General features: G+C 48.3%; 1 protein-coding gene across 3 annotated transcripts in view; it reads left to right on the top strand.

The window, feature by feature from the left end:
* LOC116942418 (synapsin-2-like) overlaps positions 1-17,265 on the top strand; it is a 118,078-nt gene that overhangs the window by 49,606 nt on the left and 51,207 nt on the right. For all 3 annotated transcript variants that reach the window (XM_032954319.2, XM_032954323.2, XM_032954321.2), the window contains exons 2-3: positions 817-1,675; positions 8,407-8,611. In XM_032954319.2, coding sequence (XP_032810210.1) covers positions 1,351-1,675; positions 8,407-8,611 — 530 coding nt within the window. In that variant the 5' untranslated portion in view covers positions 817-1,350. The remainder of the gene's footprint in view (positions 1-816; positions 1,676-8,406; positions 8,612-17,265) is intronic.

Consider the following 17,265-nt stretch of genomic DNA (forward strand, 5'->3'; position numbering starts at 1 on the left):
CTGCTTAGGTCCCCCCAACGTCGCTGCCAGTCTGCCTTGCAATGATGGGGTTAGGTGGCGCTGGGAGACTCGGGCCGAGTGGGAAAAGCTTTTATTGTTACTGGGAAAAAAAAGTTTCAATCCGTGTAAGTGGAATTCTATTGCAATGTAATTAAATCACCGTGCATCGCGAAACATCGGGAACATTTTTTTACGCCCGAATGTTTTCCCGTCCTTTGAGCAGGTACCGTGTCCCATGTGGCACGGGGCCAGAAAACCAGCCAACCTTTTACTGGCTAGCGTAGCTCTCACAAAATACGGCAACTCATTTCAGCGCACATTTAAGTCCGAGTTCAAGACAACATCACTTTAACTCTACCTCTCTGGCCTCTCTATTTACGTGCTATTAAAAAGGGCCATTGCCCGAAAACATCACCTATTATATTAAAACAATTTTCAGGCCACGTACTTTTTCCTTTTCTATGGGATTGTACACCACTGCCAATGCAGTATAACCAAATAATTTCATTGAATTATCAGTGAAGGCACTTTAACCCAGTAAGATGATTTAACCGACTCGGAAAATTGAAGGGAGATTTTAACGTTAACAATTGTATTGTAATTTTAAATTGTCTTGCTGTGACCGAGTGTGATTACCTGGAAATCAAATCACCGATTGAAGTGCTTCATCATCGTAACGGTTAGCAATAGAACGGCGTGCGCAACATTACCTTGTGACGAACGAATCTCATAGATTATTTGCGATTGCGTTTTTTTTGCTGTCCAAATTTTTCAGTGCATGTCCTCCCCCCCCCCCATCCGTGTTTTTGTGCGCAGATGTCCGTGACAGCGATCGGCAGCCAACACATCGAGCTCAAGTTCCCACAGCCAACACATCTTCGTCTCCTGCTAATTGTCCTCGTCTCTCCTGTTAATTATCCCCACAATTAGATATTGTGGACAAAGAGACTGCGAAGACTGCTCTCAAAAACAACAACAAAAACCCGCAGATGCACAATCTCCCCGTTCTTTAAATATGCCAGACGTTCACAGTTGCTGCAAGTCCAAATTATTATAATTTAATGCTGGAATGTAAGAGCAACGCTATGCGCTAAATAAATAAATATTTTGTATTTTAAAAAACGCTTTATTGGCATAACAAAAATCCGAGGAAAGTTTGTAGAATTATTCTGATGAAATAACTTTTACGATAGTTGACGTGCCCTAAATATTCAGCGCTGGTCCCTTTGAAAATATACTTGGAAGAAATAATTTTCGTTTCTTTTTCCTTTTATTTCTCTCACCACCCTTCGACTAAACACATCTCGAGGTTCCTTTGAAGAGCGAGAGGCAATAAAAAGAGGCTTAGCCATGAATTTCCTGAGAAGACGCCTCTCTGACAGCAATTTCATGGCCAACCTGCCGAACGGCTACATGATGGACCTGCAGAGGCCAGACCCGGCACAGGCACCGCCTCCCTCCGTGTCGCCATCGGGGGGCCCGGCACAGCCAGGTGGCGGTGGCGGGAGCGGCGGTGGCGGTAGCGGCGGTGGCACCGGGGCCGGAGTGGGCCCGGCTGGCTCTGCGGCTGCCACTTCCGGCGCGGCGCCCCCAGCGGCGTCCGTGTCCCCCGTGGCGCAGTCGCCCGCCACGCCGCAGCCAGGAGAGCAGCGCCGCCTGTCCCAGTCGTCCGGAGGTGAGATGAGATCCTCCGCCGACGCCGGGTTTCATCGACGACAGTGCCGGGTATATCGATTGCAGTCGCCTATCGATCCGTCCGGAGTAAATGTTGCAGGTGGGGCGGAGGTGGCGGCAACCCCCTGCGTGAAACAAAAGCTCTGCTCGCACGCGACCGTTTACAATGCCCTGGTGCACGACACAGGTCCCATTGCGAAATTATAGCCGTGAGGCTTTATTGGGACGAGATGAAACTAAAAATCCGAGGAAGTATTTGTGGAATTATTCTGGTGAAAGAACTTTCACGGCAGGCAACGTGCCCTACAGAATAAGCGCCGTTCCCTTTGAAAACTAGTGAGCTAGCCACGAGGTTTGTATGTATGTTGAAATAATTTCGCACTGTACATCGTAGCCTACCCTGCTAATCGGAGTTTTATATATCGGTGACAATTAACTGACACAGCTCGTGCCGATCTCAGCCTTTGCCTTGCTGTCAAAATTTAATGAGGGCCCATAAAATTGTCTCTTCGTCCCATTGTGGCATATTTTATGCTGCTCGTTTGCGTTTTCTCAAAATTCAAACTTGGATTTCGCCACAAGTACGTGTGGTTAATGCAGACTTAATGCCTTGCAAAACAGGTATCTATTTGTTGTGTGAACATCTTAACACCTCCTGTTGTATTGCCAGAAACGGTAAAACCTATTCTTATTTTTCATCAGTTTGGATACTGGCTAAAAGGTCCCATAGATTAAAAAAAATCACCCACATGCAAGACAGCCAGCATGCCCACCGCATCTTATACACACACAGCGCTAAGTTCGTCAACAAATAATATAGAGATATGATGCTTTTTACCTTACCACAATAATAATAACAAAACAAAAAATTACAGAGTAGGTTATTTTTTTTCTCACTGACAGATGGGGGACTCGTGGCTGTAATCATCTCGGTTGCCAGCAGCCTCTTATCTCCGTGCCTGCAGCCCCCCCCCCCCCCCCCGCTGGCATGTTCTTGGCACCACATTAGGTTTTTTTTAATTGTTTTGACCACTCGCCCTGAAATTTTAGACCTCAACATCGGTGGCATCTATCTTCTAAAACGCCAATAATGGGCATCAGTAAATGGTATGGGCCCCCTCGCTGAGCGCTGGGCTGCCAACACGTTTCACGGCTTTAGGTGCGGTTTCTCTCACGGGAAGCCCCACGCTCGAAGCGCAGAGCCCCACGCTCGTTGTCGCCAATTGCCATTGGCGGTGACGCGGTGAAGGTGGAGGGAGGCAAGGAGGGGTTATGGCGGGGGGGGGGGGGCTATTCACCCCCTCGACAGACTGGTGAGAGCGGGCCGCTTAACAGATTGTGCACTCCTCACTCAAAATCCCTTTGGGACAGAGATCAGGAATACGTACAAAATGACGTCAACTTTCTCTGTTTTTTTTTTGACCCGACTCTCTAGGTTTTGTGACCTTGCTGTATTGTATGCGTTCCATGCCTCCCGCAGGAAATTTGAATTCAATATGCACGTTGTTAAATGTAAATGAGACTTGCTCTAACGCATTAATGAGCATTACCAATTCAAAGATGTGGGTTTTCTGCCACCTCTTCCAAGACGTCTGGCCAGTGAAGGACGGGGCGCAGCCCAAGATTCCGCGTGGAGCGGCTCTCGAGAGCTTCCTTCTCAGCAAGCAAAGCCTCGATTTCTCCATTGCCCTTGCCAGATCAATCTTAATGGTGCCATGGGCTGCAGCCTAGGATGATCAGCAGCAGAAACTCGGCCGACTGGAAACCTGAAGTCAGCCCAGTCGGACTCGAGATTTGTCAGTCACCATGTTCACTGCAGGCTGCCTCGAGGTTGCATTTCCGCCGCTCACTGAGCCCCTTTTGGCGTCGATTACGCCGCTTACGATGTGATAGTGACAGCCATCCTTCAGTCAATCAAACGATCGTCTGTTCGACAATCTGCCCCACACATCGCCTTGGTGATGCGGATGTCACCAGTGTCTCTCTGACGCACAATGAGTGACGTCGTCTTAAGAGCCACCAGTGCTTAGACCTAGGATGTAGCCAAGAGGTCTTGTATACGTCTGGCTAATGGTGTAGGAGCGTTGGTGATTTCCAGCTGGTGCAGAGGGAAAGTAGAAGAATGCCATTGCCAGTACAATCGTGTGTATGGCTGGATGACACCAGGCCACATCTGGTGATCCTTTCGAACACGAGTATTGAAGTCGCCAAAAATAACATTCTTGTGCCTGCTGGGTTCTGAGAAAATCGAGCTGCTTAGATCACTGTAAAGGTGTTCTTTCAGCTCTGTAGGAGAATATAGAGTAGTGACATAGGCGCTGATCTTGGTTACAAAACCATTGCCGCTGACAGCTACTCAACAGGACATGAGATTGTTCATCGAAGCCCACCAGGATATCAACCAACATGTCAACGATGTTACCACGAAGGGAAAAATCCCACACCGTGGGGACGATTCTCCTGTGCAGGTGTAGCCTCAGCCGATATCAGTCAGCTGTCCCCTATCTGTGAGCCAGGTCTCACTTATGGCAGTGATATCCATCTTACACATCTGCTGAGGTCACGCGCAGTGGGAGACGTCCTCTGCCCTACGCTCCTCCCGGTATCCACGAGTGAGAGAAACATTCCATGTGGCCTACGGTCTGTAACTTTCGTCGGCCGCACGATATAGAACTCGCCAGTGTTGAGCGATCCCCAAGAAGGAGGGCCGATCATTCGCTCGAGGTGCCACCAGACGCCACTGCCGCTCCTGTCTGGCAGACGAACAACCGGAGAAAGTCTGGAGCCACCTGCGTGCTGGTTCTTGGCTGGCCGCTGGCCGGTGTCACCCTCGCTCTGCTACCTCCATCTCTCCTCGACGATCACCATAGGACTTGCGAAGTCATAGCGATGAATAATATTCTGGTGCAAAGTGGAGTAATAGACTTGCTACGTGTCCCCCGTAATGTCCCATTGTTGAGCGCCTCAGCTTCTGCAGCAATGCGTCAATATCTTCTCGGCTCAAGGGAGGGGGTAGTCTTCTTTGCAGAGGTGTTAACTCAGCCGGGACAATTACATGCACAGGCATGCACGAATTCCCATCCCAGGCCACTAAATGAGCGGCTGTACAAGCTGCTACGCACGCCATGTAGCATTTAATAGTGTAGAGGAAGATTGTCCCGAGCACGCTCTGGCAGAGACAACACTTTTCCCCGACACACCACGGCAAGAGAGCAGAAAGTTCCACGAGCGAATCTGATTTCAGCAAAGGTCTTATTGCTTTGAAGGATTTTAAGTTTCCCCGCGTCCCCAAATCTGGTTTTGCACGCAAATGAACATTATTTCATGTCTGAAGTCATCCAGATTAACTGATGCTGGCATGGGATTCTTTTATGTTTTTTTCTTATCTTCGTACAAGCACAGTGAACATATATATTTTTCAAATGGCAATAAGAGGGGGGCGAAAGCGAATGGAACGGCTTCTCCCGAGGTGATGTCATTTCCATAAGAGTTTTTGTTTGGATTATATCGCGTAAATATGAATGTCATTAAACGCGCCACCACTCGACACAGGCAATTAGTAAGGTTTATCAAGTAAACAAAACATGTCAATTAGTTACGACTTCAGCACACCGGTGTGTTGGAAAGTAAACCCACATTTTAAATTCGATTACGATGTTTCGCCGGTAATTACAATCAGGCTCATCAGGCGACAGCCAGAATTATGGATAATCCTTGCACAATCTAAACCAGAAAAAAAACACCTTTATTATGTTATCTTATATTTATATTGCGCCTTTATCCAAAGCGGGAATTACTGGGGTACCTCGGGATGGAGGGAAGGATGGGCCAGGGAGAAGAGGTGGGGTCCTGAGGGAGGAGCGGAAACGAGAGAGGGAGATGCTTCTCGCTGAATGTGGAGGGGAAGGTTGTTCCATTGCAAGGGGGCGAGTAGGGGAAAGGAGCGGAAACGGTGATTGTGCACAAGTTGAGGGGGGAACGGTGAGGAGTGGGAGACATTGGGAGGGGACGTACGTTGGGGCAAAGCCGCGGAGAGATTTATAAACTAGCGCAAGGAGGTTAGTATTGGTAGTGAAAGGCTTCGTGTAAAACTGATGTCATTTCCGTTATGACTCCTGAAGCAACTGCCTGCCGCTGGCGTGACCGCAGCGCTGTGTACTATGGTGAAAGCGGGCTGAAATAAAAGTGGCGCTTAGCCAATCAGAGAAAGGGGAATGAGGGGGCATGCCACTTGACTATGACGTTACCATCTCGATCCAGGATATAAGCATTTGCAGTAATTACATACTATGATTCTGCTCACTGATTTGCCCGTGGAATTTTAAATATGTAAATTATGAAATCGGACATTGTAAAAACTCTTGTTTAAAGGCATAAACACACTTTTTTTTGACGTAGCGAATCAACATAGTAGTCTCGTCTAGTGTTAGGACAGACTGACACTAAACATCTTTTTTGGTTCTTTCGGTAAAGTCACGTAGAATGAGAATAAAATAATAAAATAAAATAAGACAATAAAATTCTCACGACGTTTCGGCCACAACACAAGTAGCCTTCATCAGGTGAAAGAACAGAACTGTCGGGACGACCGTGCTTCAATGAGCGCTGTTAAGATTCGTAGCGTCTTTGAAGTTCGGTGAGAGGCGTGAAACGTCTTGACAAAGGAGTTTAAGTATCAAAGCACGAGAATTTAGCATTGAAATAGCTGAGGGATTAGCTTGTGACAGAAATAGCTATGGTAAAGTCAAAGTTTACCTATCAACAGAGGCATTTAGTATATGGACGCTAAAGGCCTCCAACTACCCAACTATCATACAGTAAACCGATGTGAAAAAACTAAGTATATATTACATCAATATAATAAATATACTTAATATATTCTTCAATAAGCTGGGCTATTAATCACAAAGCAACTGGGTATACACTACACTATATAATGAGTATCTTTTAAGCTCGATGAGAGGCAAGGCGTTTCATATAGTGTAGTGTATACCCAGTTGCCTTGTGATTAATAGCCCAGCTTATTGAAGAATATATTAAGTACATTTATTATATTGATGTAATATAGACTTCGTTTTTTCAAATCGGTTTACTGTACGATAGTTGGGTAGTTGGAGGCCTTTAGCGTCCATATACTAAATGCCTCTGTTGATAGGTAAACTTTGACTTTAACACAGCCATTTCTGTCACAAGCCCCCTTTGACGTCCTAGTCCCATATATGGACAAAGGCACGTCCACTTCGAAGTGTCCGCTGTTATTTCATGTCCGCTTTTATCGTATAACAGCACGTTTACAATGGAGCCCCGGTTCAATCTGGGGGCAGGTGGGCAGGGGGACAGGTGGGCAGGTGGGCAGGGGGGCAGGGGGGCAGGGGGACAGGTGGGCAGGTGGAAAGGCGGGCAGGGGGGCAGGGGGGCAGGGGGGTGCTGGGGGAAACTCCTTGGACTCTTTGACTCGCTCGACTACTGTTTTGCTTGAATTCCTGTTCATTGTCTGGAGGTAATTATCGACCTTTAGTGATTCCACGCCCAGGCTTGTGTCGAGTCCTCCCGGTCCAGGCATTCCTCCTTTTAACGTTTCTAGTTTATTAACCGTGACCTTCTCAACCCCACTCAGCCATCTAGTTTAAGGCGAGTGATATAGGAACTTGTCCTGGGTCCCCCTCCGCGTGGACCAGCTTATTGCAGCCCAGTGATGATCAATAAACACAACGCTGGACGGCCTTCATCCAGCAGTGGATCGACAAGGGGCTGAACACTATTTTATCGATTTATTTCCTTAATCTCGCTCAACCAACGAGTATGGCATCCTGTGATTGCCGGACGCAAGGCACACGCCTGTATTTCAATGAAAAAAAACTGAGGATCGGAGGAGATTGCAGAGATGGAGCCAACAGCGGCACTTGAGTGCTGGAATTGAAATTGTCACGATGGCAGCTGTGGAAATGTTTCTGTGGCGGCGCGTCCATGTCGGTGCCTTTGCGGCGGTGTCCCATGACTGTATGTAGCCAACCACGCTAATCAGTGCCGGATTAAGCTCGTGCGGGGCCTGTAGAATATGTTGTAAAGGGGCCCTAAAATTAATAAACCCACAACAATATTGAAACACACGTTTTTTACTTGCATAGTAAAGTAATTGTATTTTTCATTTTGCTCTACAGCCAGATAATACGACACATCACTAACATTAAACACCCGGTCGTTCATAACAAGTTGAAGGCAGTATAGTACTATAGTAATAGAGCAAGTGCAGAATCACTGAACCAAAATTGATAGCTTTAAAGCATTTAGCGTGGGGCCCTTGAAAGTGCGGGGCCCATAGCATTTGCTACTTTTGCTACGAGGATAATCCGGCACTGGCGCTAATCGGAGGTGCGGGGGAATGACAACAAACTATACAGAGAAATCAGTTCTAAAGAAATGAGTTGTCAATCTACATTTAAAAGTGCATTGCTCCAGTGGCTTCCTAATATTAAGAAAGAAGAGCATTCCAGACGGCCGCAGAGGCGCATCTCAAAGTTCTGCGCGATGCAGTGACCATCTTTGTTCGATGGCCAGCCAATAGCCGCTGCGAGTTCGCGTTGTGGTTTGTTATCCTTAACGAGATCGGCAAGGTATTGTGGTTCATTTGCGGCAAGCACTTTGTGTGTAATGTGCACGACCTCTTGTCGTATTCGTTGTGCATGTACATGGACCACGCGCGCGTGTCCGTGATGGGCTGCCCGCATGCAGGCGGCGAGGCGAAGGCGGGCGGGGGCAGCACGGGCGGTGGCATCACCAGCGGCGCCAGCGGATTCCTCAGCTCCCTGTCCAACGCCGTGCGGCAGACGACGGCGGCAGCGGCGGGACTGGTGGAGCAGACGGCCGGCAGCGTCTCCGGCAGTGCCGGGCGCAAGTCCAAGGTGCTGCTCGTGATCGACGACCAGCAGACCGACTGGTGAGTCCCTCCCTGCTCTCCCTCGCTCGCTCGCTTCTCTTCCTCGTTGTCCACCCTTCTTCTTCTTCTGTCGTACGGTAGATGCAGAGCAATATCTTACAATTTCACATTCGGGTGGTCAAGCCAGATAACCACGTGAGGAGCGGCGGAGTGTGTCGCCGTGACGTGTTTTTCACATTTGTGGATCGAGCGTTGCGTCGGTATATGTCGTATGCCATGGTGTGTGCGGATGCGGTTTAGGGTGAACCATGAACTTCGTGGAAGATCAAACCCAAGGATCTCCTGCGTTGGGTCTTTCACAAGGATCCTCCAACTGAATATCCAAACATCCCGAATAAGCACCTTATTGAGGATCCCAATACTACCACCACCACTACCACCCAGACCCTAGGAAGTTCACTGCCCCCCATCTCTACCCCACACAAGCAGTGGGCTGCATCAGATCTATCCAAGTCATTAGAGATGATGCCCATGAGCTGGAGGTAACCCCCTGAGCTGCACGTGGAGGTCCGAGTGGTTTTTTGGGCCATTTTGGGCCATCCTGGACCGAGTGCTGAGATATCGCTGCCAAGTCGGCCGAGTGAGAGAGAGAGGGCTTAGGCTGAGAAGTGTTTAAATCCCTTGGGCTTAGCAAGGTAAGTCAGGCTCTCACTCATGGCATTGCACTGTGGCACAGGGCCAATGGCATGTACCCATTAATAGGTTGCATGGTGGACACCCATCCAAGCATTCACTGTTCAGGCTCAACCCTCTTTCGGTTGTCGAGATCTGATATAGATAGGTGGAATTCCAGGTGGCGCATTCGCAAAAGCAATACATTTCATGCATTAGCAATTGATTGTGTTCTGCATCGTGTTAAATTTAGGCAAATGGTTGGACCGAGTGAGCAAAACAAAACAGGAAAGACCAAACAGACGACGAGAGAGACGATACAGACGGGGCAGATGAGATGGACAGGACAAACGAGACGTACGGTGCGGTTCTTGGGCATGTGCTCGATAAATTCTTTCATCGCAGGACCGCGAAAGATGGAAACGACTTGCAAAGGAGGCGTTCATCCAGCAGTGGATTTGACCGTGGCTGCTGATGATGATGACGGTGGTGGTGATGATGGCCTCGTATCGCGCGTGTATACATTGACAAAGGTGACGAGGTGTGCCTTTGTATGCATGTATGTTGAACTTCTTTCGCACCGTATGTAGCTAACCGTGATTATCAGAGGTGTGCGGTGGAAGGACAGCAATACTAAACACAAAAATCCGTCGGGTATTTGTTTCAATACTCCTCGTGGCAAAACGCAGCAGCGGCAGCTCTGGCCTTGTTGTTCGAGTCGCAGGCCGCTGCAACCACATGCGGTGACCACGTCACCAACGGGACGATCGATGCTGTTGTAATTCACTGTTTCCAAAGTCGCGGGGGGAGGGGGGGAGGGAGAATTGAGCTCGACCACGTGCAGGGGGGTGGCTGTGATCCCAGACCCAGGATATTACTCGACCTGAACAGGTACCCGGCGCGTCCTCAGTCATCCCGTGGACTTGACCTCTCCGGCCTCGCGATCCGTGAAGCGGATTTCGTTCTCTCCCGAATTTCTTTCCCCCCCCCCGTCCCCCGCATTGCACGCGCACATGCGCCTGCACTTCATCAGTGTCATTCACCGATACAAATGTGCTCTGTGGATAGATAAGATAGGGCGTGAGGCACGCGTAGACCTTAAAACACGCTCTCGCGTGCGCGCTCATGAGGCCGACGTGGTCGAAAGTTATGTTACGGTGCGTAATTACAGCAGGGATTTTGCCCCAAATGTCGCCTATGATATATTCTGTTACATTTATGGTACGGAATGTTACGGACGAATGTATTGAGTTGTCTTTATTTTTTTATTCGAATGATACGTCTCGGTTTATTGTAGCTCGGAGGCGACAAGCCTACAAGTTGACCACGGAGGTTGTTTGGCTATACTTCACCACGCTGGTCACATGCAGCTTGGTGAAGGTGGCGTAGGAGGCCCAGGGCCGGAGTCGATATCAATCACCACTGACGGTCGTTGTCCGTGGCCGGGCTCACAGCACAGCGTTTTAACCGCTGCGCCACCGCTCCGCCCGCTGAGTGTGTAATCGCGACCTGGCCACAATTGTTGGCTGGACAAAGTAGCTCATCATCATCATCACGTGGAAATTTACAGCAGCCAAATTACTCCGAAATGTGCATTGATTCTAAATGTGGAGGGGAAAACCGGAGGACCCGGAGTAAAATCCACACAGCCACGGGGAGAGAGACACGCAGGCGTCAGGGTCGGGATCGAACCCACGACCTCCTGCATATCAGGCGAGGGAGTTAACATCTCCTAGCCACCGCGGCGCCCAATAATCATATCTTTTGGTTTTTGGGGTTGTGGTTTCCTATTTCAACAGCGCTGTCGGAGGGGTGTCACGAAATGAGGCAATTCCTATTCAGACCTCTCAAAGATGGCTTCATGTTTACTGTTTTTAATATTGACTTAATGTTCCTCATATAAAACCGGTGAGATAACCATAAACCTCTGCCTTACTCGGGCGCCCTGTGGGATATGGATGCAAGGGTGCAAGAAGCAGACGAAATAAATCCAAACAGCTTCGTATGGTATCACTGCGACAGTTAAAATAACACACTCCTACACATTTCTTGACATTTAAACTTAAGTAAAAAAAGAATCCAGCCCTCAGGATTAAACTAAAACTATGCGAATGTATTTGCCTGTGATGAATCGAACGTTTGTCTCACAGCAGAGTTGGTGGAAAAGTGGAGTCTCATATCTTTTTTAAAAGAGGCAATGAATGAACATTTTAAATAGGCAATAAAACACCAGGTGGTAAAGCTTATTATTAGTTTTCATACTTTGATACTGGCAAAAAAAGGCCCCATGCTATAGCTGCTCATTCCGAGCTTTGAATGCTCTGACACGTGTGGCATTGTCTTTGTGCTGTTCGCCTTTTGGAGTCGTTGTCTGGTCTGACACTGGTGGTGAGACTAGGTAAGAAGGATGTCTCTGGTGGACGCCGATCCGTTTCAAAGGCAATGAATTTATTATCAGAGGCGATGTTTGCTTGCATATTCACCACAAGGAGGTGTGCTTTATGCGGACTTAATCCCTTGCAACATATATCTACATGGTGCTTGAACATCTTAACACCTGTTTTAGTTCCAGAAAGGGTAAAACCTATTTTCGTTTGTTATACTTTGACAGTGGCAAATAAGGCCCCATGATAGGTAATACACCGCTCTGCACGAGCTCCGGATAGATGATTTCTCTCACGACATGACGTCAATAACAAATTAGAACAGAATTGGGTAGCAGGCGACAATAAATACAATTATTAAACAATTCAAGGGGCTGCAGAGTACTTTGTATTTCGCGAAGGATGACTATGCACTTAAATTATAAATAGGACTCTCATTTTGTTCACAAACGATCAGCACCCCACGGGAAATACATCTGTTTAGTCTGCGTCTGTTGTTTGTAACTCTTTTTATGAATAATATTAAATATACCTTAATATTGTTAATGCCGGGGGGCTGGTGTGGGGATTGCGCACATTAGCGAGTGTGAGTCATGTGTCGTGACTGCGCTTGCCCCGACAGATGTAATCACTGTTTGCCCTTTATAAACAAAGAGGCAAACAGGGCATGTTCACATCCTACGGTAATCACAGTAACGGCGCACCCTGAGAGGGTCCCATTGAGAGGGTCCATCGAGACAATGAGAGGGTCCAATGGGACCCTCTCATTGTCTCGATGGACCCTCTCATTGTCTCGAGGACCCTCTCATTGTCTCGATGACCCTCTCATTATCTCGATGGACCCTCTCATTGTCTCGATGGACCCTCTCATTATCTCGATGGACCCTCTCATTGTCTCGATGACCCTCTCATTGTCTCGATGGACCCTCTCATTGTCTCGAGGACCCTCTCATTGTCTCGATGGACCCTCTCATTGTCTCGATGGACCCTCTCATTGTCTCGATGGACCCTCTCATTGTCTCGATGGACCCTCTCATTGTCTCGATGGACCCTCTCATTGTCTCGATGGACCCTCTCATTGTCTCGATGGACCCTCTCATTGTCTCGATGGATCCTCTCATTGTCTCGATGGACCCTCTCATTGTCTCGATGGACCCTCTCGTTGTCTCGATGGACCTTCTCATTGTCTCGATGGACCCTCTTATTGTCTCGATGGATCCTCTCATTGTCTCGATGGACCCTTTCATTGTCTCGTTGGATCCTTGCTTGGCTATGCAGCTGGGACGATCAGTAAATTAAGTTTGAGTGATGGACTAAAAAAAAAACTTGTGTGTGTCCTCGGGGAGTTTGCTCTGTATCCCACTACGCATCTCCACACAGCACCTGACAATTGTAGTCGATACACATTTTGGCAATGATCGCTTTGTTTACCACCCGAGAGAGACCTTTCGACATTTGCAGAGGTTTGCTGCTGTCAGTGCCGGTGGTTGGGGGGGGGGGGCTAATGAGGGCCCCCTTTCGAGAGTGACACTGAAGGCCACCGCATTGATCTGCACGCCCTAGCCACGTTTTCTGGTGGTCAATGTTCAGCGTGTGATCGCGGATTCAAAGAGTCTGACAGGAGGCCCGTGACGTGAATGCCCCTAGCTTTGACGCCGCCCTCCCCCCCCCAAAAAAAAACCCTCGTTTCAGTTTCAGTTTTCAGTTTCATTTATTTGGTATAGCCCTGTGAGCCATTCGGCTCTTGAATCGGGTGCAACCGCAACAAACAAAAACATGAACAAGAAAACATATTAAAGTGACTCTTGATCAAACAGAAAAATCCAGGAAAAAAACTGCAAAAATCTTCCCGAAAAAGCACCGTACACCAACGCTGTGTGCAAAAATCCCAGTGGGATGCAAGCCAAACAACAACAACAACCACAAGACACTTAGATTAAAGCCATCAACGCCGCACTACTACAACAAACAAACATGGCCAAACCAAAAAACGTTTTCGAAATCACCAAAATAAAGCCATAAAAGCAATGTAACAGTGATCATAGGAACTCGTGACCTTAATGAGTGACACAACCTTCACGGAGAAGCGGATTGAAACACACCGATTGCGCAACATTGCTCTTAGAAACGTGGGAGAATAAACCGCACGCGTTTACGATGAATAGATCACCTTGGATGCGCCAGCATATGCGCAATGCAGCCCGATGAATGTGCCAATTTTGTTTGACAAGAATAACGCTCCGGTGGTGAATTCCCAACGACCGATGTGTTAACCGTGCGTGGAGAACGCTCGCTATTGTCGCATGCTCATGGGAATTGGCGTGCAGGGCTGTGACAAAATCACCTTGAGTCTTGCCCGCAGCGTGCGTGGGATCTCGGGAGCTTGGACGGATGAGCATCCCGCATGCTGAGTCCAGGATCTGCGCGACGTGCTAGTCAGCAGAGGGCAGTGCAGATGAAGACCATTGGGCTGTACTTGTACGGGTCCGCTTTGGGATTGGGTGACCATTGGTGCATCCCAGGTGTTGTAGGTGGGGGGGGGGTGTAAACCGTGAGACGGCCAGAAGATGGCAGTACAGCAATGGACTCATTCCCCCAGCATATTGACTCTCCAACACACCAACACGCCAGTGTGCTGGACTAGTAACGAATTGGCACGTTCTGTTTACATGACAAACCTTACTAATTGGCTGTGTCGGGTGGTGGCGGGTTTAACGACAAATTCATATTTACGCGATCTAACCCAAAAAAAACCCTCTATTATGGACTCCATTGGGTATGCCTTGTGGGCCGAATCTATGCGTCTGGAGCTTTTGAGTGTTACCCCCACGTGCACGTGAGTTGTATTTGTGTACTCTGCCTTCATTGCAGAGGCTTAACGTCAATATAATTGGTAAACAAACAAAAAAAAAACATCCTCATTCAGGACCCTCCTTGTAAACGTTTTCAGTGAGGCTTTGCCGCTTCTCATTTGCACTTCTCGGTTCATATTCCCTCCTCCGAGGGATGGTGCCGTCTCGGTGAGGCCTTCATCCAGCAGTGGATGGATCAAGGCTGATACTGATGATTATACACTTTACGGGTGAAACTAAACCGACCCTATGAATGCACATTGGTCATCCTCGAGGAACATACATCGTTTTACCCACCTCGCAATTTGACGAATCGTCACGGGAGGAGGCCCTCATCCAGCGGTGGATTGACCGAAGGGCTGTGCACATACGTCAACGTACCGGCGTCAACCCAACGAGTGGTGTTGGTACACTCGCAGGCCGTGGAACCACTGTGTGCATGAGAAACGATCGGGAGCAGGGTCCAGCTCCTCTCGCATGAAGGGAGAGGCGTTGTGGGTGGGGCCAGAGGGAAGTTTCAGAATCGGAATCTTGATTTAGAGTGCAGGGCGAGGAATCTAATGAGCCGTGAAGCTCTTTTTTCACAGGCGGGCCAGCAAGTTACAACGGCAAGCAATCCAAGAAATGACGGAGGAGTGCAAAATAGAGACAGTGGTAACGAAGTCACTAAATACAAATAATAAATAAATACATCTATTCTAAAAGTCAGATTTATCAAGATTGGGCAAGGCAGCAAAAACAACAAAACGGTCCAAGGCCACGCCAAGATAACACAAACCCCTCAACAGAATGGCACGTGAAACTATCGATACACGCAGGTAATTATCACATTTCCAAATCACATTTGTCAATGTGACTGCATCCAGCACTAATCTTCTGCTTCAGGGTATTTTTTTTAAGGAAGATTTTTACGATGATGGTGCCAGGGCCCACCATCAGAATCCCTCTAGCGCCAATCCGTAACCGGGAGGCCATATGGGAGCATCATATGTTACTCTACCGCTGAAAAATGCGAGGGGTGCCGTATCGCCGCCTGAGCTTAATTACTACAGACCCCGCTGCGCTTATCACGGATTAATGCGGGCGCAGGTGACTGCCGTGTCGTTGTCGCTGACGCACGTGAGCGGCCTGGTGATCTGAAAGCAGGGGAGCGTGGCTTAAGGGGCCGGGATGAAGGGTGGGTGGGTGGGTGGCGGAAGGAGGACGGAGGAGCTGAAAGGTTTGGAGAAGAAGAAAAAACGATAAGAAAAAATGTTCCAGAAAATTTTGGAACGCTCCATAATCAATGGCTGCACATGTACGCCCTGCGGCAGAGATGCGGAGCGTTCCATTTATTTTGTAGGGATGCATTTTTTTTTGTTTGTTGCAGTTGTATTTTAATTTGGCAATTGCTGTACTACACCTCTGGCAGAGTCGGATTTTGGTATCACCGCCCCCCGGGACACCAGAACATAAAAGACACCCCCTCCCTCGCTTCAACTCGGCAGGGTTAATGTTTGTCATTTGGAGAACATTGTTGTTGGGTGACATGAAAACAACCTCATAAAACATAAATTAATGAAGATAGGATTAATTACATTGCTCACATTAAAATAAAAATTTAAAAATATCGTTTTTTCTTCGGCCCCTCTGGAGTTTTGGGCCCTGGACAAATATGCCGATTATTGCCACTCTACCGCGTAAAGTCCGGCCATAACCGCGGGGTACGCTACTCATTACGACCCTGGTCAAGGACGTCTAGTGGTGATGGGTGGAGTAGCTCACCCTGGCCACGCTAGAGCAGCGTAGCATTTAGCTACAAGGCCTGTCTGTCTGTGTATGTAAGATGACAGCTCCCCGCTCATTGCCGGAGCTATGCACGCCTGTCACTAATGACCCGCAATGATCACACTTGAGTTGATGTTGCTTGGGGTGGTGGCGAGAGGTCGTGGGTTCGATCCCGACCCTGACGCCTGTGTAATTTGGAGTTTGCGTGTGGTCCTCGTGGTCACGTGGATTTTTCTCTGGGTCCTCCGGTTTTTCCCTTCACATTTAGAATCAACGTGCGTTTAGAGTATTTGGCTGCTACAAATGTCCACGTGGTAAGCCAACTTTGTTGGCTTAAATAAAGTTTAGTTTATCTTAATCTTGCCGTTTAACGAGCTCGGGCTGAGATTTTCAGATCGCTGGCCCCAGTCACGTGGATCAAGGCGATGCCGAAACCAACTCGAGGACGAACAACCACCACGAATTCAACTACTTCAAGCCAGACCAATAAATGAATTTAATGTCCCCGGCACGATGAGACGGCACTGCGCTTGAGAGATGTTTTTTTTAGCTCGGATATTTCGTTTCGTAAATGGAAATGTGCATTACATTACAAGCGTGCCTCTCTCTTCTGATGCACAGTGCATGTTTCAAATTACCACACTGAGGTTGAGAAACAGCAGGGGCTGTCTGTCATTAGCGGTGGCTTTAATTGTGTGTATTTCATCAGCACAGCGGTATATATAACAAAGCAACATCATAGAGTGGTGACTCAAAAAAATCGCGTACCTTATTTTCACATCTCGTTTATGATGCAAACGGGGCAGCGCAAATTGCCCACCGCCTAAAATAAACCTGGCGGAACCCCGGGGTACCATATCACCCCGGCTCTCGCATAATGTCCGTGATGCAGTCATTTTGAGTCTGTTGATGGTCGGCGATGCGGCAATCGACTCATCTCGACGAGCTGTACACGATGCACCGCCACGGTGCGTACGCGAGCGTTCAGGGTCTCGGCGCAATCGTCCTCGCTACGTTTCGACATCGCGGAGTGTGGCAC

This window comes from Petromyzon marinus, chromosome 14, assembly GCF_048934315.1.
Source record: "Petromyzon marinus isolate PM22_M1 ecotype Great Lakes invasive population chromosome 14, UKy_Petmar_22M1.pri1.0, whole genome shotgun sequence".
Classification (NCBI taxonomy): domain Eukaryota; kingdom Metazoa; phylum Chordata; class Hyperoartia; order Petromyzontiformes; family Petromyzontidae; genus Petromyzon; species Petromyzon marinus.